The sequence below is a fragment of the Rousettus aegyptiacus genome, unplaced genomic scaffold (genome assembly GCF_014176215.1).
Source record: "Rousettus aegyptiacus isolate mRouAeg1 unplaced genomic scaffold, mRouAeg1.p scaffold_m13_p_6, whole genome shotgun sequence".
Taxonomy (NCBI): Eukaryota; Metazoa; Chordata; class Mammalia; order Chiroptera; family Pteropodidae; genus Rousettus; species Rousettus aegyptiacus.
The window spans coordinates 76,445,795-76,471,804 of NW_023416309.1; the positions used below are offsets into that span (position 1 = coordinate 76,445,795).

Genomic DNA, 26,010 nt, shown 5'->3' on the forward strand with positions numbered 1-26,010 from the left:
AAATGACAGGCCTATCAGTTCCAGCATATAAGCTGAAAGATTCAGACCACAGAGTCTGAATGGCTGCCGCTGGGGGACACTGGGCAGGTGTCTTTCATTCTCTGGGCCCTGATTTCTATTCTGTACTGTTAGGGATTTGGTTCAGGTAATAAGGTACAGCCAGCTCTGCTGTCCTCAGGTTTTACTCTATAGTGTCTCTCTCCATTCCCTGTATTATTCCCTCTCCTCCTTTTCTCCTTCAATCCCAGCTTCTGCCCTGAGCCCTCCTTCTCCTAGGGAAGACTGACTCAGCCTTGGAATATGCTGCTTTGGGTTTAGGGCTAGGGCGCTGAGGTACCCTAGTGCCAGAAGACCACGAGAAAAGAACCTTCGAAGTGAAGAAACTCGAAAGTCCAGCCCTAGGGAAGTGCCTGTGTACAGGGATACCACTCAGGAGGGGCTCATAAGGACCCTCAGGCACAGTGGAGGCCCTGTGTCTGCAGCTTGCCTATTCTAGCCTCATCAGGAAGGTCTGGTCTTCACTCCCAGGCCTCAGAGAGACATCTCTGAACTTAACGTTGGACGTGGATATGGTGAAGCAGAGGAAAAGACTACAGTGTTCAGACAGAAGAACTTGTCAGAGCTACCTTTGGAAGTGGTCCGATCTCTGTAAGCCCTTCCTGCTCATTCCCACAGAGGGAGAGGTAAGTGAGGAGTTTAGAAGCATCCATAGCAGTCTGTGTTTTTGAGAAGAAAACGGAGGTACAGGCGATGAAAGATACTTATCTGTCCACACAAACTAGGCAATTAAAATAATCATAATAGATCAAGAACCAGATAATGGTATGGCAGATGGAGTTAATTATACCGGATATCTAAATTAAAGAAACCTACTGAAATTGAACACTAACTATATCTCCAAGCTTCCTAGCAGCTGAACAACAAGGGAAATACTCTAATTGCTGACATGTTTCTTGGTAACAAATTGGGTATAACAGGGTCCCTTCCCCTTTCCATGTCATCTAACCTCACTTGATAACAACAGTGGGGCTAAGGGACCTTCCACAAATCAACGTCAGAAAATCGAACTAGAGAAAGTAGAAATAGAAAGACAAAAGTTATCATTTACAGAGGTTTACTCCTGACAAAGGTGCCTCAAAACATGAAAAAATGTATTTGTCAGGACTCAGAGTCTGACAGGATCTATAAGGATAATTTATTCCAATAACCTTATAAATTATGCTTCTGGCTACACATCTGTTTCTGCATCCATTCAGATTAAGAAAGTTTCTAGAGAGTCTATGGCTTCCTTAAATAAAAGCATAACTACCTTTTTCCACTGGGAATCATGTTCACCTGCTCTTGTGTTCAAAACTCCTACCATGGCAAAAAGGTTCACTCAGAGAGAATGGCAAATGACATCCCAGGCAATCAAACTCCTTTTCTTTGGTTTTTACCTCTCTAATATATCTATCCTTCATGCTGCTTTGAGAAAGATCTTTGTAAACACAGATGTGACCATGACTCTTCCCTTCTGTGGTTCCCATTTGCTCTTTGAATAAAGTCAAGTTGTTTTTTAACTCCTGATGGCCAGAATCCCTTTGTGATTGGGGCAGGAACCATAAGGAGTTATGAGATCTGAGGCAATAACTGATCAAAGGAGATTTTTCCAATGCTCTTGGGAATTTGGTTAAATGGAAGCTTTCCTTCAGCCTGACTTATTTGGAAGAGGCTTAGGACTTCTGGCTTATCACTCATTATTTATTTCTTATTGTGACTACATCAAAGTTAAAAATATTCTCCTTGTTGTACACTCCCCCACATCTAACTCCAACTCTGCATTTCTTGGTGACTCTGAAGCTCTGTGAAGAGGACTGCTTCTCCAACATCAGTGTCAAGGTCAGCTACCAACTTCAGACCCCCAAGGGCCAGAGGGACCATCTCCACCCTGTCCTGGACCTCTACAGTGAGCCCTCTGCCATCTTCCAGGTGATTCTACCAACAGCTAAGACCAGACCCTCCTGGGAGCCACTCCCCAAAAAGCACCTGCTCCTCTAACTTCAAAGACTGTTAGAGTTGGGAGGGTCTTTAGACAGTATTTGGGCCCTTTACTGCACAAATGAGGGAAGTGAGTTCCTGAGGTGGTTGTTAGTTTGCATAAGGCCTTAATGGTAGGTAACCTGTTCACCAAACCACCCACCAAGACTAGTTCTTTTATGTTCACAAAAAATGCTTGCTACATATTTAATGAAGCATATGAATACATTGCCCAACTTGGCAATGGTCTCTGATGACTGTGGTGGGAGTCCTGTGTGGGAACTGGAGTGGAGCTGACTTGTCCTGCATTGTAGAGAGGATGTCCTCTGCACACCTGTCTACCCGGTCCTGCCCAGGACCTTCAGGCTGAATGTTTGGCCCACAAAACTTGCACCCTAACAGGTTGGTAGTGTTGCAAGAAACTTTTCTCATAACTAAGGGAAATCAGAGGGAAAACACAATCAAACTTCCTGATTCTATGATATTTAAGGTAATTATGTTCCTACCCAAGCTCTAGACCCCAGGATATTCTTTAGTCTTTATTCAGAGAGCCTTATGGGGTATAGATAAATTAGCAATATCAGAGAAGTGGCATGAGCATTAAAGAGTAATAATCACAGTTAGGTGGAATAAATTGAGTCTCCAGAAATAAAACTAAAAAAACAAAAATAGTTCATGCTGGCACAGAAAAGCTTCAGACAACATATTTCCAAGTAATCATAGGACACTTCTGACTGTCTACTATTTTTACCAAAATGCTCTATATTAATTAAATTATATAAGCCTTTAGCTCCAGTTTTGGTCAATACCCAATGCATAGTCACAGATAGTAGTAAATAGAAATAAGAGAGCAACATAATCAGGTGACTATTTCACTACTCATCTGCCTAGGGAGAGAATCAGGTTCCTTATGAACAAAGATTGTCATCTCAATTTTTTTAGGCAAGAAATTTTATTTTTAATTTTATAATAGTATATTTATTTTCTAAAGAATTTTTAAAATTTTGGTAACTGACAGCCAGTTAGATGATTCAGAAAAGATTTTGAGAACTACTGTAATAAAGTTTTGTCAATAAGTATATTATCGCTAATTATATATACTCTGTTTTTAAAAACTTTGTTTTGAAATATTTGACTTACTAAAAAAGTTATAAGACTAGTCCAAAGAATCCCCAGGCATTCTTTATCCATATTCTCCAAATGTTAACATTTTCACATTTCATCACATACTTTATCATTCACATTGCTTTATCATTCTCCATTTTTATAGACAGTATATATACATATATTACACACATATACACACATTCATATTTCTGAACCATTTAGAGTAAGTTACAGATACACCTCTTTACTACCCTATACTTCAGTATGTATTTCCTAAAAAACAAGGACATACGTACAAAACCACAGTACAATGATCAAAACCAGGAAATTAAGAAAGATAAAATACTATTATCTATAAACTTTATTTAAATTTTATCAGTTGCCCTATTAACATCCCTTATAGCAAAAGAAAAAAATTGTTTTCTGGTCCAGGATCATTCTTTACATTGTCATCATTTATCTTTAGTCTCCTTTAACCTGGAACAGTTTCTGTCTTTGTTTAATGACTCTAACATTTCTGAAGGATACAGGCCAGTTATTTTGTTGACTGGTCCTCAACTTGAATCTGTCTGATGTTTCCTCATGAATAGATTCAGGTTATGTATTTTTGGCAGTAATATCAGATGCGAAGTTGTATCCTTCCAAGTGCACCCTATCAGGAGGCATCTCGTGTGGCTTTGTCCTATTACTGGTGCTATTTCCCTTTGTAATTAATAAGTATCTTATGGGGAGATGCCTTGAGATTATATATCCTGTTTAACATTCATTCATGATTCCTGCCTTAATCAATTATTACTTTGATAGTTTGGTAAAGAGATTTTTTATTCCACTGATAAAATGGGAGAGAAGTGATATGGTATTAATTTAAGCACATAGATATTTCCAGAGAGTGAGTTCTAGCTAGGAAGTTAGAACTCACTTACTGGGATTGGGTGAAAGAGAGCAGGTTACTTGGTTATATAAAAAGCAGAACTGAAAAAACCCTGCTCCAAACTGTTGACCCACTGAGAGCTCCAAACTGACTTCTGGAAACTGCATCTTCATTCTCCAGGAAGTAGAAGGTTTCCTTTCTAGCTCTGGGCTCCCATTCCAGCTCCAGGCCATGATAACAGTCCTTATATAAAGTCGCTGAGGTGGTCACTGGCTGTTGAAGAGATAAATGCAGAGATTGCCCAGTTAAGGAGCTGGCTGTGTTTCCTTCATAATAAAAAATAAACCTAGATTCTTTAGGAATTCTTATTTTTTCAACGTGAACTTAGGGCTTTTCAACCTTGACCGAGCCTTTGGACCCAATGAGACTTTCTGAATTAGCTTTAATGTAGGCAAGATTGCAAGGGGAATGTTTAACCTACAGAAAAGACCAGCCATGGGGACAGAGTACCTTGCAGGACTGGATCTTAACAATATCTAGTTAGGTATCTTCCATTTGTGCCCCTGTTGTTCCTGCTTGAAAGGACTAAGGAAGACTTTCTTCACAAAGGTTTTCCTACCCAAAGTATTCAAAGTAGTAAGTTGTGAGTGTTGCATCTTAATCTGCATAATATGCATGTGACAGGCACTCTCACAATTCCACAAAGGTCACCCCGTTTTTGATTTTGCCAGAGGACTGACTTGTGGTATACTTGTGTTGTAGGACCTAGCACACCCCCTATTTTACAGTCACCCATCACCTGACTGGTACCTGACTGTTACCTCCTACCCATAAGATCAAGGAATGTCACAGTCACAGCTCTCTTGGCCATGTGGACACAACCCCAGCCTGTCGGCCTTTACCTCCCTGTAACTGCACCTCTCAGAGTCAGCATGAGGGATAGGGATGTCCTAGAGAGATCATGAGGCAAGGCTGTTGGGGATGGTGTGGTCCCTGGGCTGATCTCTGCCCTTCTGTTTGGTTACAGCTACCCTATGAGAAGGCCTGCAAGAATAAGCTGTTTTGTGTTGCGGAGTTGCAGTTGGCCACCACCACCTCTCAGTGAGTTGGATTCAGTAGTCATAGTTTTTGCAATTAACTTCCTCCTGCTGACCTGGGCAAACCCTTTATCAGGATCGATTGTTCACTTCCTCCCCCTCCGCCAAAAGACTTTTGCATTTATTATCTTACTGCTTCTTTAGCTACCCTATGAGGGAAGTAAGACAGAGATTTGTTTTCCCATTTTATAGATGAGGGAACAAACTCAATAGTTGAGAGCCTGTGTAGGGTCATCTAGTGGACTTGCCCTCCTGATGCTTTTAGGGGAAGATAATAAATAAGTAAATTTTATGTTGATGAGATGTACTATGAAGAAAAATAAGGCAGGGAAGGTGGGAAGGAGTACTAGGTGAAGGTGGAGTTGCAGTTTTGAGTAGTCAGAAAAGGGCTCACTGAGGTGACATTTTGGTATATGCAGGAGGAGGTCAAGGAATAACTATGTGGGTGTCTGAAGGAAGAGCAATAGCAAATGCTCTGAGATGGGAACAGGCCTGGACATGGGAGGAATGGCCAGGACACCAATATGGTTGCAGTAGAATGAGGGAGGGAGAGATGATGTGGGGGTGGGGGAAAGGTCATTTGGGGCTGCATAGGCCCTCCATAAGGTAAGGGCTTTTACTGTGTGCTGCGAGGCAAGAGAAATGATATGACATTCCATTTTAACAGGATCATTCTATTTGTTGTGTTGAGAATAGGCTGTAAGAGCAAAAGTGGAAGCAGGGAGATAGTTATGGAGTTATTATAATAACTCAGGTGAGAGATAATGGTGACTTGGGTCAGAGAAGTAGCAATGAAGGTGGTTGGTTATATTTTGAAGGTACGGCCCCACAGGATCTGATGACAGACTGGATGTGGGGAGTGAGAGAAACAGAGGGGTCTAAGAAGTTTTTCAAGGTTTCAGCTTGAGCATCTAGAACTGTGCTGTCCAATTCAGTAGCCGCTCATCACATTTGGCTATTTGAATTTAAATTAATTAAAAGAAATTAAAATCAAAATTTTAGTTCTTCAATTGTATTACACACATTTCGAGTGCTCAATACCCACATTTGGCTGATGATATTGAAAAGCACAGATATAGACCATTTCTATCACTGCAAAGTTTCCTTTGGACCACACTGAATTTTTCAATGATGATGATGCCAAGAACTGAATTGAGGAAGCCTTTGGAAGAATGGTTTTGGAAGGCAGGGTGTGGAGGAATAGATCGTGAGTTTGGTTCTGGACACGTGATGGTCTTAAAATGCCCTTCCTGGCTACTAGTGCTATGTGTGTGACATGGTACTGATAGCCAGCTGGCTGGCGTTGGTGTCCATGGGGAAGAACAGTTCCCGGAGTCCTGGTAAGCTCTCATAGACATTTGCAGGGCTGTGTTTCAGATGTGGATAGTTTAGCGCCGCCTATCTCAATCACCAAGGGTCCAATTCAAGACAAAGTTTGAGTGCTTTGGAATCCAGCCTAACCAAGAGACACAGCTGTTTCCAACAGGGAATTAATTACAGCCAAGAACTGCCCTCTCAATTCCTTGTGAACTAGAGATGCAGCACACGCACTGGCTCTACATCACCCCCTAGTGTACATAGCAAGCAATCTCTTCAGTTTTCAAAAGTACTGACCTAATTGTTAGCATCCAAATGTCTCAGTGATTTTTGACCTTTTTGTGGACGTAGATCTTCTAAAGAATCTAAAGAAAACCACAGACCTTTCTCCCTAGAAGATCACATGTGCGTACACCAGTGTTTGCATTTGGGGCCCCTGAAACTGTCCCTGTCCCTAAGGTTAAGAACCCCTGTTAAATACTGTGATGACTCTCAGGTCTCTCCTCTGGGCTCTAGAAAAGTATATCCAACTGACATTTCAACACCTCTATTTTGTTATACTATAGGCACCTCTCATCATGTCCCAGACGGAACTCTTCTGGTCAACTTCCGCCCTCTGATTTTCCTCCTGTGTTCTCTCCCTCATGGATCGCACTGCTCATGAGTATTGCCTTACCATTTCTGGTTTCTATCCCTTCTCTCCATCCCCACACTACTGTCTTATTTCAGGCATGTGTCATCATCTCTCAAATGGCTCTCCCAAGCAGGCTCTCTGACCACTCTCTCCCTCCAATCAATCTATCCTCTTCTCAGCTGTGATAAAAAAAAACAACACAACAAAACATGTCACATTACCTCCCAGAGCTACATATTCCATCTTTGAACATTTCAGATGGTTAGAAAGTTTTCTTTGTACTGTTAATGTTTCCTGTAGACTCAATTATTGATAGTGGTTCTGCACTCTGGAGCCCCACAGTACCACAGTGGACTGAAGGAAGCGCTCACAAATCCCCAGGTCTTCTCTTTTCCAGGCTGAAACCACAGCCTTTAAATTGGAAGGGCCTGAATGATTTTGTAGGTGGGAAAGCTGAGGCTGAGGCAGGGCCAGGGGCAGGATCTGTCTTATGCACTGTTATTTCTCCAGTGCTGAACAAAGTATCTGTCACAGAGAAAGTACTCCATAGATATGTGTGAAATGGAAGAATTTTGTAATGAAGTGCCTTGTCTAGGGTCACAGTAAATTGATGATAGAAAGAGGATTTAGATCCAGTTCTTCCAACCCCTTTTGAGGTGGTTAGACCTCAGGCAAATTAGTTAGCCTCTCCTGGCTTCTGTTTCCTTCTCTATAAAATGGAGAGTAAACATCCTATTTCATAGGGTTATTACGAGGATAAATTGAACCTATGAAACATTTAGTACAGCCCCTGGCATGTGGTAAGTACTAAATAAATGGCAGTCATTATTATTCTCTCACACAGCAACTCAGGTAGGTATCGCAGTCCAGGTGTTTGCTTATGTTGAGGGGAAGAAAATCTAGGCTAAATGTCTCCTTTAGGCAATTTATCTAAGTTAAGAATGTGCTATTGCATTTCATTTAGGTTTTTACAGAATAAATAAACTGGTAACACTTATCTATTTTCCTACCCTGTGCAGGCAGGAATTGGTGGTGGGTGTTACAAAGGAGCTGACCATGAACATTAGCCTAACCAACTCTGGGGAAGATTCCTACATGACAAGCATGGTTATGAATTACCCCAGAAACTTACAGTTTAAGAAGATACAAAAGGTAACTATGACAGCAGTTGTAGAAACGTGCCACTCATGGATTTTCCTCCCTGCATACTTTTAATTTTTTTTTTTTTAATAGCAACCTCCTAATTCTGTCTCCAGCCTCACCCTGGTCCAATAAATGATTATTAACTAGATGAATCCTCTCCAATCCAACTATATGCCATAGATCCAGCCATGTCATTCTCTACCTCACAAACCTGCAATGGTGCTATTTTGTTGCACAATCACTCCTCCCTGCCTGCAGCCTTTCTTAACCCAGGTTCCAAGAGAGAAATAATCTCAAATAAATTAGTTTGGATGGGAAAAGTACAAGTCAGCCCTGCTATTTATCAGCCTGGGATCACAGACCAAAGCCAGCTGCAAGACACGAGGAAACAATATTTTCCTCAAGGATATCCTGCAGCTGTAAATGATAACACTGAAAAAATTTATTCGCTAAAATCAAAGGCAATCAGAAACTTTGCTGTTTGCAATTATATCTGTAATTATGAAACCATCTCACTCTTGTATGGAGAATCTAAATTACTCTGACAAAGAGAAGCAGTCTATTTCCATCTGAGGTCCAGAGCTTCATATAAAGCATTTCTGGACAAAATTTCACATCCATTTTAAGTTTTCAAAGAAATGAGTCTCTGGGTCCACTTTGCAGTCCAGACCTGATTTTGAGTGACCGTACTACACACAACCCTGGTTTGTTTTCAGCCTATCAAAACACTGCTTCAACAATTAACAATAGCCAAGATATGGAAGCAACCTAAATGCCCATCAACAGACGAGTTGATAAAATTATGGTTCATATATACAACGAAATATTACTCAGCCATTAAAAAAAAAAAAAACGAAAATGAAATCCTACCATTTACAATGACTTGGATGAACCTAGAGGTTATTATGCTGAGTGACATAAGTCAGACAAAAAGAGAAACCATATGATTACACTTATTGAGGTATCTAAGGAACAAAAAGAACAAACTAATCAAAAACAGACTCACAAATATAGTGGACAATTTGGTGACAGACGGGGGGGGGGGTGGGAAGCTGGGGGAATGGAGTGAAGGGTTAAAGAAGTACAAATTAGTAGTTGATAGTTGGGCATAGGGAACATGGCAGAGGGAATGCAGTTAGCATTAATATGATAGCTAAGTGGAGGGCCAGGGGAGGGAGGGAGAAATTGGGGGGATAGTTTTATGAACATTATAGATAGCTAACCAATGTACCGTATACTTGAAAATAATTTAAATAAATTAAAAAACAAAAAACAAAAACACTGCTTCATTTACATTTCACCTGAATCCTGCCCCAGAATCCTTTAATAACTGTTTTACTTTGTTTGGGAAGACACACTACAGTGCAGTTTTTCTCATTATAATGAGTCAATAAACTTGGCTTCATCAAACTACTAGTTTGTCCCTCGTGGGGCTATTTGGGCTAGGATAGCATCCATTATATGAAAAGAATAAAATAATCTCCTAAGCATCTAGAATGAAATTAGTGATGCACCCTCCTTGGGAGAATTAAGAAAATAGTAGTCCTCAAATAATTTTCCATATTCAGTGGTCTAGATGGGGAATCATGATTGAAAAAGGCTGCATGGTGGTTTTTGGGCTCATGCTAACCTTCTGGCCCATCACGGTATGTTAAATTTGCATTGGTCTAAGCCCAGTTCGAATGTCTCCTTCCCCATGAAGACTTTCAGATTCCTTCAGGTTGGAATTCATCTCTTTCTCTACTGCGTTTCTCTGTATTTCTTACAGAACCACTCCTTAGGCCCTGTACTTGAATTCCTCAACTATTTACTACTGAGACCACCTGCCCAGCTTGTGAGGGAGACAGGGACTAAGTCTGATATATTGTGTCCCCAGCTCCTAGCATGGTGTCTGGCATGTGTTAAAATCATCAATGTTGCAGAATTGGTGTGAGGAAACTGCTTTTTTTTGTCTTTTAAGAATAGTCTTTTCTGTGTTAACAGCCTCCTTCTCCAGACATTCAGTGTGATAACCCTGAGCCAACTGCTTCTGTCCCGGTCATAAACTGCAAGATTGGTCACCCCATACTCAGGAGGTCATCTGTGAGTGTTTTGATTAGCTGACTCTTCTCACTCATTACCCTGGAGTTAGTGTCTTCTACTTCCCAGTCTCATTGGAATCTCTCAGTTGTGGTCTCCACGTTTCCTGTTGGCTCACTGCAAACAGCAGAGTGAAGTTGGGGGTAGAATGGAAGGAACATCAGACCCAGAGTCCTGATGTGCCACTGATGATCTCTGTAATGTGGGAAATCTCTGAAATTGTTTCCTCAGTTGTAAAAGGGGATTAAGAGGCTTACATGGAATAATAAACATGGAAGCATGCTAGGACAAAAAACTGAGGAATATGAATTATGTTTTCCAGGTCTGTTTAATTAGTAAGAAGTAGTTTGAATTGTGAGTGGTATAGAGAAGAATCAAGTGACTTTTTTTTTTTTTTTTTTTAAATAGACAAACTTTTCAGTAGTTTGGCAGCTAGAGGAGAGTGCCTTTCCAAACAGGACGGCTGACATCTCTGTTATGATCACAAAGTAAGTATGCCTGTGACACAGCGGGCTCAGGCTATTGTCCTGAAAGAAATCTCCCTCCCATGTGCTATGGCTCCCACACTGCCCAGGAAAAGGACCTCAGTGAGCCTGGAGAAGGCAACTGCGTCCCCACAGTGACTGGCTTTCCCTTTTTGTTATCAAAGATATTTAAAACTTTCTTTTATTGATACACAAAATAAAATTATGGTCTAGTCTGGTAGAATGAGCCTTGGACTAGAGTTCTAATTCTGGTTCATTTAACTTTGGAGAAGCTGTTATCTGTAAAACCTCTATGTTTGGGGATAAAGTAGAATATAGTGTTGGGATGATTCTGACCCCCTAAAGTAATACCTTTAGACATTTAGTGGGGGTGATTCTGACCCCCTAAAGTAAAACCTTTAGACATTTTTGATTGTCATGACTTGGGGGGCTGCTACTTACATCTAGTGGGTAGAGGCCAGGGATACTGATAAACATCTTATAATACACAGGACAGCTTCTCAAAAAGAATTATGGCCCCAAATGTCAATATTGTTGAGGCTGAGAAACCCTCTTTGAATCACTTTCTCCAAGTATGGTCTTTTAGCAGTCTTATGCACTTCACTTATCTCCAAGAGTCTTTTCTTATCTAACCACTGATGACCCTGGGAAGCCAAAGTACAGAAGTGGCCATATGTACAAAGCAGGTGTGCTGTGATCTGACACTCTTATTCCCTAGTTTCAATGAAAGAAGATCTTTGGTCAGAAGGACCCACAGCCTTCAATTCAGGCATGCCTTCATTGCAGTTCTTCCCAAGTAAGTACTTCTAAAGGGCAATACCTGTGCAACAGCATTAGGTATTCTCTCTTGTGATTGGTACTGGTGGTCAGGCTGGATGTGAACACTGTCTTTCTTTGAAAGGCGGCTGCTTAGAATCCAGGCTCCCATTGATCTCTCTGGCACTAACAGTTGGATCCTAATAATCCCATGGTAGTTATCAAAGGAAGAGCAGTGCCAACTGGTCTTGCTACAAAAAAGTACTATCATGATGCTAAGGAGGGAAGAAGAGAGGGACCATGGGCTTGAGAAATAAGGAAGGAGAAAAAGGAAGACCACTCTGAAGAACGATAGACACAGAACGAGCCCAAATATATGGAATTCAAATATTCTACCTAATCCCAACTGTCCTACCACCACTTTACATTTTGACATTTACCTTTGATTCCTTTTAAGGATATGGTGCCCTCTGTCCTAGGGTATCCAACTGGTGGCATTCAGGTTCACTTAAAACCAGAAGGGGGCCTTGAAGCCTAACACATGTCTTCTCAATTGCAGACCATCAGTGATGTACATGAACACAAGCCAGGGGTTTTCTGACCACAAAGAATTCCTCTTCAATGTAAGTGCTTAGTACTTATCATTGCAAAGCTCTAGGTGGCAAAGCAACACCAATTTTGACTTTCCACTCTCTGGTTTTACTCTGCAGATACATGGGGAAAATGTCTTTGGAGCCGAATTCCAGCTGCAGATCTGTGTTCCAATCAAATTACAAGGTCTCCAGCTTATAAGAGTGAAGAACCTGACAAAAACTCAGGTATTTAGAGGTGGTTCTTTATCACGATTATCTCTCTTTCCAGAGCAACTGTGAATAGTCAAAGGTATAAAAACTATAGAGTTCTAGAAAAGGAGTAAAAACACGATTAGTTAACCTAGGAACACATTAGGAGTAAATTACCAGTCATGTTTAGAAGGAATATCAACCACCCAGCCCTTAAAGCAACATTTTGGTTTTCCCTCCCTTGATAAAAATAAGCAAAAATTCAAACCTTTTTAGTAGCCATGGAGACATTTATTTTCCCATTGAATATTGATAAATTCTGCTTCTCTCTGACTGGCAAATGAGCTTGATAAACATGTGATCTTTCTTGAATGTCTCCCTGTAAACCGTCTACCACCTTCCTTTCCTTTCTCCCTCCAGTCTGTCTTGGTCTCTGCCTTGCTTCAGCCTCTTTGTTCTGTTGTCTCATTTGTTGTATGGCTCCCAATGCCAGCCTTATGACACCTACAGTAACAGGCTCTGATCAGTAAGATAGCTGAGGCTGTGGGCTTTCTTGAATTTTTTTTTTTTTTTTTTTTTTTTTTGCTCAGGTTACATAAAGTGTTAAAGCTCAAAAATGAAAATATGGAAACTAACAGAATGGACTCTGCTGACAGAAAGAGGGCTTATAACTTGTGAACACTTGTTCTCATGTGTAGTTTATATTTTAAGAACATTTGTTATTTAAATATTTCCACAAACATTTCGGTTTCCATTTGGAAACAAAACTGTTTAAAAAGCTGACTGAAAACCTGGAACAATGGGAATTCCACCCTGCTCTTGGGACAGAGATTGCACCTGGGGTGTCAAGGCTAGTGGCCTCTCATTTTGGGGCAGGAAGGTACCTTTGATTTACTGAAATAGTCTGTGTTGGCAGAGCAGGTCCGTGGCAGAGCTGAAGTTCAGCATTGTCTTATGGAAATACAAAATCTTTCTCCTCATTTGCTTCATGGTAGGGGTGTTACATTTAGTCTTGAAGGTCATTTCTTTCAGAATTTTATCAGTAAGGTAATGTAGCCAGAGCACATTAGTATAAGGGTGATATTCACCCCAGCAGTTGTTGTTCTCCTTCCTCATTAGCCTGTAAATCTCAAACTGGTAATCACCTTCACCTGTAAATAGGTCCTCATCCATGGAAATGTCACAGAAAACTACGATCCCATCCCGCTCCAAGCGTGACAGGGTGTAGTCAATGATGTTGACTTGCAGTCCACGGGTGGGGATAGTCCTTGTCTTCCCATTGAGGGTGTAGTGGAGCTCTTTGAGGCTGGTTTTCTTTAAGAGCACGTTCCCCCAGTGTAGGTCTCGGTGCTCAAAGTGCAGTGATGCCTCTGCCACAGCAAGGGATGCAGTGATCTGGTGTAGAATGCTCTTTGCAGTAGCTATGGAGGACAATGCCTTTCTCATTTGCTCTAAGTCAGTCCCTCCAAACTCAAATTCCAGCACAATGAAGAGCTGGTCTTCTTCAAAAAAGTCAGGACGGTCATTTGCAGACCCTTTGGTTGAGTTATAGTGATCCCAGGCTCTGAGGAGCAAGGGAGGGTAAGATCCTTGAACACAGTGCACTGAGTTCAGCCCAATAAAGCCTTCTGTGCGGTTGCATACCTGATCAGACAAAAGGCTCAACTCTTTGGAGATGATGATCTCTGGCAGGATTTCCTCAAAAGTTTTCTGATGGGCTCCATTGACTAAATCTGGTCCTTCAATAGCAATGATTTTTAGAGCTACAGGTGTATGATTAGCAATTGTCTGAAATACTTCGCCAAACACCCCTTCCCCAATCTTCTCACAGCATTCCAGTTTTTCAGTGGAAAGGTAGTAACTAAAGGGGATAGGACTCTCCTGGTTGCATTCCCTGTAAACCTTTTCAGCATCAGACACCTTCTTGTCTGTGACATGCAGTGTCTTTAAGGGGGTTAGCAAATACATGGAAGAGGAGTGCCAAGGGGACAGAGCACTGTTTGTTCTATTCATGACAGGAGGGTTTGAATATTCTGACATGAGGGACCCAGAGAGAGAACTGGCAATGGTGTAGCTGCTGCATGCTTCTGACACAGTAGTCACAATCTTCTTCTTGTGGAAACTGAAGGAAGCCCTGGCTTTAGTCCAAGAGCAGTCACTCTGTAAATGAGTCAGGTCCTGGGTGAGGAATGAGTCTTTTTCTCCCTTTAGGCTCTTTTTAAACTGGTGGTAATGGAGGAGGGAGGTTTCTGTTGCCTCCTGATGTTTCCTTTTCTGGCCTGACCCAGTTCTCTCAGGTCTGTTGACTTCTCCAGGTACAATACAACCCTGGCAACTACTGACCTCCTCATATTCTCTCTGTACAGCTCCTTGAGCCTCAATCGCTTGACCAGAGTCCTGGTCTGTGGTCCTCTTCTTATGGCTCCTTGATAAACCTAGGCTCTCCATCCTTTTCCCCACCAATTCCCTTTCACAGCAGGCCTCCCTCATATTCTTCCCATCTGCCCCAAACTCAGAATCCTCAGGGTTTCCTGTGTCCATAATACTAAAGAAAACTGACCTGAGGCTGGCACAGGTTTGGTGGGCCAACCCGGTGAACTCTCCTCCTGCTGCTGCCTCCTGGAAGCAGGGGTGAGGTGGTTGGTCCAGAAAAGCGTCTGGGAGGTGGGAGTCTCTGGGAACTTCAGAGGCTGCATCCGGAGAAGCAGAGGGGCCGGTACAGATGACACTGTCTCCTGGCTCTGGAGACGCAGAGCCGGGGCCAGGAGAGGCCAGAGGGCTGAACAGAGAGGCACTGTTGCTCAGCTCGCCGCCGTTCCTGGGCTGGCTGCACACACTGAGTTCCGGGCTGAGGCGGCCCGGGTTGCTGCTGGGGAAGGGCGGCGGTAGGAGTGGGTCGCAGGGGGTGCTGCACTTCTGCGGGGGCCGAGACCGCAGCCGCAGGCGTCTTGGGGTCACAATCGGGCTCGGCCGGTCCTTGGAGATTCGACCGCCAGCGCGCCTCCGCCGTTGACCCAACTGGCTGCCGGAGAAGTCAGGGTCATCAGAATCATCGGAAGTGACAGACTGCGAGGGTTCCTCGCTGCTGGCGTTGCTGCTACTGCTGCTGCTGAAGAAACGCTTCGGATCTTGCGGCGGGAACCACTGAGCAACTGCCCGGCCCGGACGCCGCCGCAACCCCCAGGCGCCCGCAGTCCCATACGTTCGTAAGAGGCGATTCCTGAGTCGCGGGACTGACGCCGCCATTTTCGTCACCCGCCAAACGATTCAAATGCATACATCGCGAGACTCCCTTCAGACGCTGACGCATCCGCCCGCCGGCCTGCTCGCCGGGTCCTAGTGCCCTGTCTTACGCACGCGCATCACGACGGTTCTCGCGGGAGCTGGGAGGTGGTCGGTGACTAGCGGTTTGCTTTCCTCATTGCGTTGCGGCAATGGCTCTCGTTTCAGGCGTACACTGTGTGCACCCAGAGTCAGGAGCGCGCTTGTGGGAGCTTTCCGGTTCAGGTGAGCGCGGTGGTCCCGAGAGACGGAGGGAGCGAGGAGGGCCTGAATTGGGTGACATGAGAGGCCTAGGTGCTACTTTAAAGAGGTTTTCCGGAAAAGTAGCACATGCAGGGCAGCCCCAAGGCCCTCTTTAACCTCTTCACTGGGTCACGTTTGCCAAGGTTGCGGCTTTGGTAAAGCCAAGGTGAACACCGAAACTGCATACACCCTCTTACTTTGGGATCTTAAGGTGCTGTGGCTGCTAAGTGTTAAAATTCCAGCTTTTCCATACGAAAAGGGATTGTGCTAACTAGGCTTTCCTTTTACAGCATGTGGAGGAATGGCATTCAGTGAGCTGTGCCATCACTTCGGATAAAGAAAATGTAACCGTAGCTGTGGAGCTCTCCTTGAATCAGTCTAAGCAGGTACTTAAGACTGAGAAATGCTCCAGATTTAATTATCCTGCAGCTCACGGGACACCTGTCTCTCCTAGAAAACATAATAGCATCTCAAATATAACATGTCCCTGATCCACCTTCTGCACCAAGCTGTTATCCAATTACTCAGGGTTACTTACTACTCCAGTTTCTTAGTAGGAATCCTAGGAATTACTTGCTATTCCTCTCTTACAGCCCCCATCCCAGCAGCAAGCTCTGGAATTCTACCTGCAAAATATGTTCTGTATATCCATTCACTTCTCTCCATCTTCACTGCTACTGTTGTAGTTCCAGCCCCCCCCCCCCCCGCCTTTTGCCCAGACAATTGCAGCAACCTCTGTCTGTTCTTTTTGTCTCTGCTTTTGCCATACCCTGTCTAAACATTCTTCACCATAACAGCTATCTTTTAAAAGCAAATGTTGTGCTTTCGCATACACTTAGACTAAAATCCATACTTTTTCAGTGGCCTGCAAGGAACTACATGATCTAGTCTCTGATTTCTTTTTAACTTAATCTCCTACTACTCTTTCCTGCTTCTTATTCTGTTCTATCTGTTCCTCCAGCTTGCGATTATTGTTCTCGCCACAGGATCTTCTCCCAGATCTTCATGTATGTGGTTTCTTCTTATATTTAGCTCAAATGTTACACTCTCAGCACTTCCCTGATCACTCATTCAGAAGTAGGAACTATGATCTAGTTTAATGCCTTGCAGTGATCCAGGTGAGAGTGATGAGATCTGAACTGAAGACATAGCTATGGGGATGGAGAAAAAGGGACAGGTGCAAGGAGACTCAAAAATATGGAAGAATTGTCAAGAACTGACTTGAAGCAGGAGGGTGGGTGGGTGAGGGTGTTCTGTGAGGTAAAGGGTGAGTGGAAAGAAATTGAGAAATAACTGCAGGTTTCTTGCTTGGGTAACTTTATGGTTGCCGAGGCCATTAACCAGGCTAAGGAATACTAGAGGGGAAACACATTTAAAGGAAAGATGGTGAATGCTGTACAAAATATGTCTAACACATATTTCCTCTCCCTGACTTCCTTGTTGCAGTTACTAAGAGATATAACTGAACTGCAGATCCTTGGTGAAATATCTTTCAACAAATCTCTATATGAGGGGCTGAATGCAGAGAATCATAGAACTAAGGTAATCCCTGGCTATTTTATGGCTTTTCTGCATAAGTGTCCTAGGAAAACTGTGCCTAGCCTTGAAACCCCGGTATAGGTGCTTTGCTATTGCCCTATTCCTTTTTTCAGTCTTATCACCTCCGATCATGACTCTGCCACCAACTGCCTCTGTGACCTTGAGCTAGTCACCTTTGTCAGTTTTTCCACCTGTGAAATGAAGCTATTGAAAAGAGGCCTAAGTTGAGTAAGTCTAAGTTGAAATAATTAGGCTGGAATCAACAACTGCATATACTTTGATCCGAAAAAGGTATTTTTAAAAAAGTTTCTGAAATAAGAAGTTATTTTTTGTATGTATTAACTCTCTTCCTAGTACATAGTACCAATGTTTGCTTACAGTATTAAAAAGTTAGAATACTCAGGAATACATATTCTTTTGATAAGTCTTAGACTAAGTACTAGAATGTTTGGGATTTGTTTTGCAGAAGTATGACTACAAGACAAACTGCCATCTGTGATCTAGCTATGCTCCCCTTAGTTGTCATTCTTGTTGACACTCACCTAGATGTGCTGCTGGCTTCAAAGGTCATCCTCTTTAGTTAGGCATGATTCATTACTAGAGAGAATGTCAAGAGAGTGAGACAGGATTGCTAACTATTAGGTCCTCTGATTTTCTCCCTGGAGGAGGAGAAAATAGTTCTCTAGACATGTCAGAAATAACATTTCCTTTTATATTTAAGCTTATCCCACTGCCCAGATTTTTGAAAAGTAGAAGTAATGGCAAAAAAATGTAAGCCCTACAGAAAAATGCCAAATGAAAAATAATGGTTCCTTCATTCCCCACTTCCTACACCCCTGACTCCCTCTTTTCAAAGGAAGTTACTATTAACAGTTCACTATATGCATGTTCTTAAATAATTTATTTATATACTTCCCCCCTTACTTAATTGATGCTTTTATTTCTACAGTATAGATTCCTCATAATTATTTTCCTTTCTTTAAATTCAGTACCCTAAGCAAAGTATTATGTAGTTCTTGCCAATAAGCACCTGACTTATAATGAATCCGTGAATATAAATAATTGTGTATCCAAGTACATTTCAGCATCAAGTAAGGGAAGACTACTGTACTATAAAGGCATTATGTTGTTCGTCTAGTGAGAGAGGCAGACCAGGGTCAATGGCTAGCTCTTCCAAATCTTATGCACACGTGTGTCTTGGTGATGCCTTCCCTCATGGCCAGCACCAAGTTGCCACCTTTCCCAATGCTATATTTTCACACGGCAGAATACAAAATAAGAAGCAAGAGGTCAGTAGCAAAAGGATTTTTTCTTTATGTGCCTTCCCTTTTCAGGGAGGAAAATTTTCCTAAAAACTCCCAGCACATATCTCCTTATATCTTAATAGTGGGAACTGGATCTCACGTCAGTTACTGTCAAAGGGGAATAGCTTTGTCATGATTAGCTCAGACCAATTATGATTTCTGAACGAAATCTAAAAAGAGAGAATGGCTATTGGGTAAGCCACCATCAGTGTTTGTTTTATGCAGTGGTATCCTTTGTCCTTCTTCTCCCTTCACCTCTACCACGGCAGCTTTAGGGCACTTTGGAACCCTTGGATTTGCAAGAGGGAAAAGGGAAGAGGCTTTGAGAAATAGGAGGATTTCTTTTACTCAGATCTTGACTGTCCACCATTATCACCGTGGGACTTCCTTTCATTACTTTACTACACCAGGTTCTCAAGACCTCCCCCCCAACACCCCACTTTACTCTTCTATAGAAGAAAAAGCAAGGTCTCTTCCTATTTTTCCTCCCTCTTTGTTGTTTTGCTCCCTCCTACTCTAAGGCCCTTAACTTTTGTTAAGTTCAGCTATGTCAATAGTGTCTGGAGGGTCAACCCTAGGAAGTAACCAGCATTTATACCTTAATTAGAAAAGATCTTAAAGATAATTTGTCCAGCCATCCACTCCATGCAGGATTTCTCTCCAAAGCATTACAGACCTTGGTGCTTAAACACTTGCATGAAAGAAACTCAGCGTTTTGGACAGGCAGAGACATTTAGTGGCCCTTTGGTGTGTGTGCTGGCCACAGCTTGGGAAGGCCATATCTGAATCTCACTTGGGAAACACATCCCCTGAGCTTTCTAGCTGAGTCCCATCAGTGAGAAGAGAGCTTAGATTCCGAAATTGAGAGAACTTTAAACAATAGCACTGGGGATGGTCTCTAATGGAAGAGCTCTACAAGTTTACACACGCATGCTGTTTTACATTTATTATCGTGTCTCTGAGGTAATATACACTTTAGTCTGGTGAAAAGCAGACCAGTATCTTTGTAATATCTTTTGTGTGGGAAAAATGTATTCTCAGACTTTAGGGATTTGTACAAGCTCAAAAAGAGCTGTCAGAACAAAGTTGGGAAGAACTTAAGAGATCATTTAAAATAAGTTATCAATTTGAAGATGATGGACTTAGGGCTCAAGGATGTGTAATGGCATAGCTGGATGTAGAATCTTAATTTTGTCAGTATTCTTTAAAACCCAGAGACCTTAATCCTTTTGGGACCCTCTATTACACCGTCAGAGAATCCTTAACAAGGTCACAATCCCCTGACAGACTTAGCTCTTTGTCTATATTAGAAACCAAAATGGTTTCTATAAAGTATTTTAGTCATTAGATAATTTCACTGTTGTCTGTTTTTTTTTTTTTCTTTTCAACTTTGTTCTCTTTGCTTTTCGAGAATTCTGTTGATTTATCCAGCTCAGAGATTCTTTCCTCAGCCACCCATGTTCAGTCTACCAATGACCCCCATCAAAGGCATTTTTCATTTCTGTTACAATGTTTTTTTTTCTCTAGCATTTCTTTTTGGTTCTTTCTAAGGATTTCCATCTCTCCACTTATATTGCTTATCTGTTTTTTTGTCCTTGTTCTTGCAATTGTGTCTATCCATTAGAGCCTTTAGCATTTTAATCATAGTTGTTTTAAATTTCTAGTCCGATAATCCCAACATCCTTGCCATGTCAGGTTCTGATGCTTGCTCTGTCTCTTTAAATTGTGTTTTCTGATTTTTGGTATGCCTGGTAATTTTTTCTTGATAGCTTGACATGATATATCAGGTAAAAAGAACTGTTGTAAATAGGCTTTTAGTAATGTGGTGAGGTATGGGGGAGGGGAAGTATAAATCTTTCTATAAGTAGGCCTCAGTCTTTTAGTGAGCCTGTACCTCTGGACTGTGAACTTCACAACTGTTTCTCAGTTTTTTTCAACCCCCTTAGGGGAGGCAGGATAGCTAGATTGGGCTCAAGTGAGTATTTCTCTTCCCCCAGGTTGGTTAGGCTCTGATAATAATACCCCAGTATGTTAGGCTGTGGCTAACTAGTTCCCTTGAGAGCAGGCCCCTTTAAGAAGAACAGAGTGCTCTGGCTTATTTCAAAATGGTTCTTTTTTGGATGGGATGGCAGTCCGGCTGCAACATCTTTCACCCCATTGATCACCAGGGTCGATTCAGCTGATCTAGGCTGACTCGGTGAGTGTCCCTTTCCTCCCTGATTTCTCCATGGGTGTCCCTCTGGAAGCTCTGTGCTCAAAGATGACCTCTCCCGATAGAGGAGAGGACCGTTCTTCAGTCAAGAGCATATGAGTAGCTGTGCTCCCCTGCCGGGACCCCCAAACAAGCTCTCAAAATGGTTTCTTTTTTCCCTCTGCCTGCCAGAATTTTGAAGAGATTTTTCTCCAGTATTTACTGTGGGAACCTGATTAAGCTCCTGGAGGTAAATTTTTGGGTTCCCTGGAATTTTTATCTCTCAGAGTTGTCCATAGTGAGCCTCCAGCAATTCGTTATAGTTCAGGCTTTCGTACCCCGGCACTGGTAAGCTTCTACACATATTTGGCTCAAAATAATGCAGGGAATTTTTTCTCATTTGCTTTACTTGTCTTATTGGATGATCTCTTTGTCTTTTTCTAGATCACTGTCATCTTCCTGAAAGATGAGACATACCTTCCTTTGCCTCTGATCATTGGAAGCAGTGTTGGTGGCCTTCTGGTTTTGATTCTCATTATAGTCATCCTATTCAAGGTCAGTTCTATACTGTTCATAAAGGCTCTGATGTTGGGCACAGTGCTTTCTGGGACAGTCAGCCCCTGACTTAGACCAGCCGCCAGGGAATGAGCACCAGGAAATCTTGTGGAAAAGGCAGCACTTTTAAGATGAGTGTTGAAGGACTGTTTCATTTGGGAGAGATTTCAGAGAAAGCTTGAGAAGCAGAGAAGGTATAGGGGCTCTTTTGGCAACAGTCAGATAAGTGGTTTTCTAAGATGGATATCTTAGGTCTATAATTGGGCTTTCTCCCTTTGTTTTAGTGTGGCTTTTTTAAAAGAAAATATCAACAACTGAACTTGGACAGCATAAAGAAGGCCCAGCTGAAATCAGAGAATCTACTCACAGAAGACTAGAACCAGCTTCTTCATTCATTGAGAGAGAACCAGTCCTCGAACTTCTAAAGCCTTTATGTCATACTAATTACTTTTTCCTTCACGATGATCGAGAACAGAATCTAAGATTATTTGTAGGCTTGTTTTTTAATAATACATTGTCTCAAAAGTGTCTGCATTTTGTGATAAATAAATTTGGGAAACATTTGGTGTTAAATAGTGTTAAACTGTTTTCTTTACAGAAGTGCTTTTAATAGGCAAATATAATATACTTTGTGATTTTTTTCCCCTCCAAGAGGAGGTTATACAGCATTTCCCAACCTTATTTGCCTGAGAATTCTTTTTTCTTGGCGTCTCCCAAAGTAGTGTTCTACGAAATACATCTTGGGAGGGCAATAGTTATAAGCAATTCCTAATCTGGCATTTTCAAGATCCTAAGATCTTTTTGCCTACTATTTCAAATCAGGCCATGAAAAACTACTCTAGAACAAATATAAAAAGTAGAAAAACAAAGGTCATCAAATAGGAACTAAGGAGGGAGAAGAAAACAAGGCCAGGATTTTATTCTGTAATTTCATTTTTATTGTACATATGAATATGCCTCCTAAATAATACCGTGCCAGCCCTTTACCTGGCTCAGGGAGACTTTCATTTCTTAGTAAATACTGTCACCAGGAGAGAGCACTCGTCCACAGCAGGAGATAGAACCTGGCCTGGGAGTCGGAAGCACAGAGATTAAGGTTTATTTACAGGCCTGCTCGGCTCTTAGTATCTTATTTTTATAGCCCACGCTGTTAAAGCTTGACCACATCTCCCCACTCCTGAGAACAGTCTTTGTTTTCATGGATTATAAAAGTCATTGCAAAAACTTAAATGGTGCAGAAGTATATAATGTAGAAAATAATCTGTGTAATCAGTATCTAATTGAGATGATTTCATTATTATTTCTTTTGAATTTTAATTCTTTGAAATTTATGTGTATACGAGTGTGAATTAAGGATTTAACCTAAGCGGGGTTTTTTTTTTTCCCCGTCAGAAGCATAACTACTTTCACAGCACCACTTACTGAAATATTTAACTATCTTTTCTGCTTATCCACGCTCTCTGTATCACAGAGGCTAGAAAGCTTTAAACGTTTCCTAGACTGCCTTGCAGTGGGCTTGTAGTTTAGGTTTTACCAGTGAGAAGCACTTGCATGAGACTAGAAGGTGGACAGATGGGAGAAGGCTTTCTTCTGGTTCTGGAAGTGGTGGTGGCAGCAGATGAGTCCACGCCCCCGCCGCATGACAGAGGGCTCCCGGCGGTGGTGGTGGCTTCCTGCAACTCCTGACCTGACCTCTGGGTGATACCAGCTCTCTGGTTTTTATTTTCCAGCATTTTCAACAAATATGAAACTTTAATTTCCTGTATTAAACCCTTTTCTGCTTAAAATACCTAGAGTGGTTTCTGTTTTCTTGATGACCTTGAGTCTGGTATTCCAAATGAATAATAGTTGTCTCTATCATTTAGTGAAGTGCTCATTGATGATTTGAGATTCTGCTTTCGCCAGTTATGAAGTTCACATGTATGTACATATATGAATTCTGGAAATTTAGTTTTGTTTCATGGATCTGTTTGTTCCTGTATCAGTACCACAATTGAAGGATCAATTTTTTTATCATTATGCAAATGATAAATTCAAAACAGCACAATGGTATCTAAAAAACAAAAAGTCTCCTCCCACATCTAATCTCCCTATCCAAAAGCAACCGCTGTTAATAGTTTTTCAGGTATTTCAAATATGTCTATGTATATGCCAGCATAAAATTTTTTAAATATACAAATGTCATTAAATTGTTTCGTGTTTTGCCCCTTGTTTTTTAATCTAATAGAATATAGATACCTTTTAACAGCAAAATCTGCAGATCTACCTCATTCTTTTTAACAGCTCCATAATATACTCTTGTATGTGGATATGTCAGAATTTATTTAAGTCCCTACAGGTGGATCTTTAGGTTATTCCCATTTCTTTTTTTTTTTTTTTAATTACAAAGAAAATGTGTGATGAACATCCTTAAACGTGTCCTGATGTGCTTTTCAAGTATATTGATGGATAAGTTCCTAGCACAATTACTGGCACAGTTACAAGCATTTAAAATTTTGATAGTTGATGGCAGTTTGACCTCCAAAAAGTTTTTACCAGTTTATACTCATCCTTAGATTGACAATGTCACTCTATGCTCTTGCCGCCACTGGGCATTATCAAATTTTAAGTGTTTTGCTAATCTTATCAGTGTGATCCTTCCGGGCCATATTCTGTGCGTTTGTAAATAGTACTCACATATGTACATATACAAGATATAGATTTTTTAGGTTTTTTTTTACATAAAGAGGATCATATATTCTACCACTTGTGACCATTTTCAAGGAATGATGTCAGAGAAAATGCTACTGCTAAATGTGGGTGGGACTGGGGATAGGGAGAGGTGGTACCTTGGATTAACATGTCTATGGGGAATTAAATTTGCCTAGCTCTTTACAGTTTGTAAAAAAGTTCTTTCAGCTTTCTCCAAAAGTAGAATTAAAGACATTTTTATAATCTCTATGCAATGCCGAATAGCTTCCCAGCAGGACTGAACCATGTTACATGGGTATCAGCAGCTAGAACCTTTCTTGGGATCTCTGTTTTCACTTAGATTTTTTGCTTAATAGGTATATGATATCTTTAATTCACTTTCCTTTAATTGTTGGCAAAACCATATGTTTTCCTGTGAAATAAGACGACAGGCTTTTTTTTGGGGGGGGGTTGTTTTTTTATGCTCTAGGTTTTACTTTTTCTTTCTTGACAAAATCTGGCCATGATATTTTTTCATTAACTCTTTCTGAACTGCACCATCTGCTTTTCTCCTTCTGAACTTCAGAGCCTCTTGGCAAGTAAGGGTGGTCTGACTTGGAATTAGGGAGCGATGTGCCCTCCAAAATGGGGGATTCTTGCAGATTAAGTAGTGGGCATTAGGAAGCAGTAGCTATTACTGGTGACTTGTCTAAAAGAGGAACTCTTCCTTAGTACCACAAAGAAGCCAAGACCACAGTGCAGGCCTCTGAGAGAGCCAACTGGAGGCTCTGCTCCTCCCCTCCTCCTAGAGGAGAGGATTCTGGGTCTACCTGGCCAACTCCTAGAATCCTATAGCCAGATGCAGTCCTGAGGGCAGAGTGGTTGGGAGTGGAAGATGTGGTCTCTGGAAGATGCCTCCTCTTCTGTCCAGGGACTGGGAAGGAGGCCTGGACTAGCAAACCTTTTAGATTTCCTGGTCTAGGAAAAGGCTAGCAGCCTAATTCCTAGAATTCTACACTGGAGTTTTAGGATCCTTTGTCTCCTGGATGAAGAGCTCACTGGTAGATTGACTAACACAATGATCAGAACATAAAAAAAAATTTTCATGATATGGAGCTATATGTGTTTATTAATGTATTAAGCAGCAGGTCTAATAACTTTGCTACCCTTTTATTTGTTTTCTTTTTTGTCATTGGATGATCATTAATTGAAATATTTTCCTTTGTAGTTCTTAACTAGCTGGGCTTCCACTACACCACTGTTGACATCATGAGAGTGGTAGACATAAACACTGAAGCCCACAGACGGGGCAGTCCCCAAGATCTCTTTAATGGTTCCAGAGAATTCTCTAGCTAAGATTGGTGCTGCATCTGTCAGGCAATGTTGACAATCTCATCAAAAGTGATATTTCTCCTGTGCTTATTTTATTTATTTATTTATTTATTTATTTATTTATTTATTTATTTATTTATTTATTTATTTATTTTTATTGTCTCTTGGCAGTTCTTTGACGACTTTGCTGATCAGGGCAGAGGCAGAAGGTACTGCTTCGATCTGGGCCTATCTGTTCTGAATGGTCAGTTTCATTTTAATCCTCAGCCCCTTCCAATCACCAGTTGCTTTACTGATGTTATCACCAAACTTCTTTGGACACAGACCCAGGGGGCCAATCTTGGGGGCCAGGGCAGATGGGCACCAACCTCTCCACCACTGGTGCACCTCTGGTATATGACTTTGATCTCATTGGGGTTGAACTTCAGCAGCATGGTGGAGGCAGCTGGTATAGGATGAACCCAGATTTGGATTCAGGACAACTGCAGAAAGTTGGACCTTGGTCCCCTCTGAGCTGAAAGCCAAAAGACCTATGCTAATTTCAAAGTAGTGATGACCTTAGAATATATTTTGAGGTATTTACAATACCTGCAAGGTAATGGGAAAA

General features: G+C 41.6%; 2 protein-coding genes across 7 annotated transcripts in view; one reads left to right on the plus strand and one right to left on the minus strand.

Moving 5' to 3' along the window:
- The window catches only part of ITGAE (integrin subunit alpha E), a 65,000-nt gene extending 41,410 nt beyond the window's left edge, over window positions 1-23,590 (plus strand). For 3 of the 4 annotated variants that reach the window (XM_036222577.1, XM_036222578.1, XM_036222580.1), the window contains 14 exons: window positions 529-683; window positions 1,840-1,968; window positions 5,022-5,095; window positions 8,062-8,194; window positions 10,169-10,267; window positions 10,673-10,752; window positions 11,468-11,545; window positions 12,065-12,128; window positions 12,216-12,323; window positions 15,738-15,794; window positions 16,103-16,198; window positions 17,259-17,354; window positions 21,291-21,401; window positions 21,686-23,590. In XM_036222577.1, coding sequence (XP_036078470.1) covers window positions 529-683; window positions 1,840-1,968; window positions 5,022-5,095; window positions 8,062-8,194; window positions 10,169-10,267; window positions 10,673-10,752; window positions 11,468-11,545; window positions 12,065-12,128; window positions 12,216-12,323; window positions 15,738-15,794; window positions 16,103-16,198; window positions 17,259-17,354; window positions 21,291-21,401; window positions 21,686-21,778 — 1,373 coding nt within the window. In that variant the 3' untranslated portion in view covers window positions 21,779-23,590. The remainder of the gene's footprint in view (window positions 1-528; window positions 684-1,839; window positions 1,969-5,021; window positions 5,096-8,061; window positions 8,195-10,168; window positions 10,268-10,672; window positions 10,753-11,467; window positions 11,546-12,064; window positions 12,129-12,215; window positions 12,324-15,737; window positions 15,795-16,102; window positions 16,199-17,258; window positions 17,355-21,290; window positions 21,402-21,685) is intronic. The other variant, XM_036222579.1, reaches the window with a different exon arrangement.
- On the minus strand, window positions 2,591-15,568 carry HASPIN (histone H3 associated protein kinase). Of its 3 annotated transcripts, XR_004951343.1 has the most exons (3): window positions 14,848-15,568; window positions 11,946-12,406; window positions 2,591-4,267 (listed from the first exon to the last, which is right to left on the minus strand). XR_004951343.1 is itself a non-coding variant. In XM_036222582.1 (2 exons), exons 1-2 carry the CDS (start codon window positions 15,531-15,533, stop codon window positions 4,261-4,263), a joined length of 693 nt encoding a protein of 230 aa, XP_036078475.1. In that variant the 5' UTR covers window positions 15,534-15,568; the 3' UTR covers window positions 2,593-4,260. The 3 variants fall into 3 exon arrangements, 2 of the variants coding, with proteins under 2 accessions (XP_036078475.1, XP_036078474.1); XM_036222582.1 differs by lacking the exon at window positions 11,946-12,406 and having other exon boundaries at window positions 2,593-4,267; XM_036222581.1 differs by lacking the exons at window positions 2,591-4,267; window positions 11,946-12,406 and having other exon boundaries at window positions 12,557-15,568.
- Window positions 23,591-26,010: the final 2,420 nt, after the last annotated feature.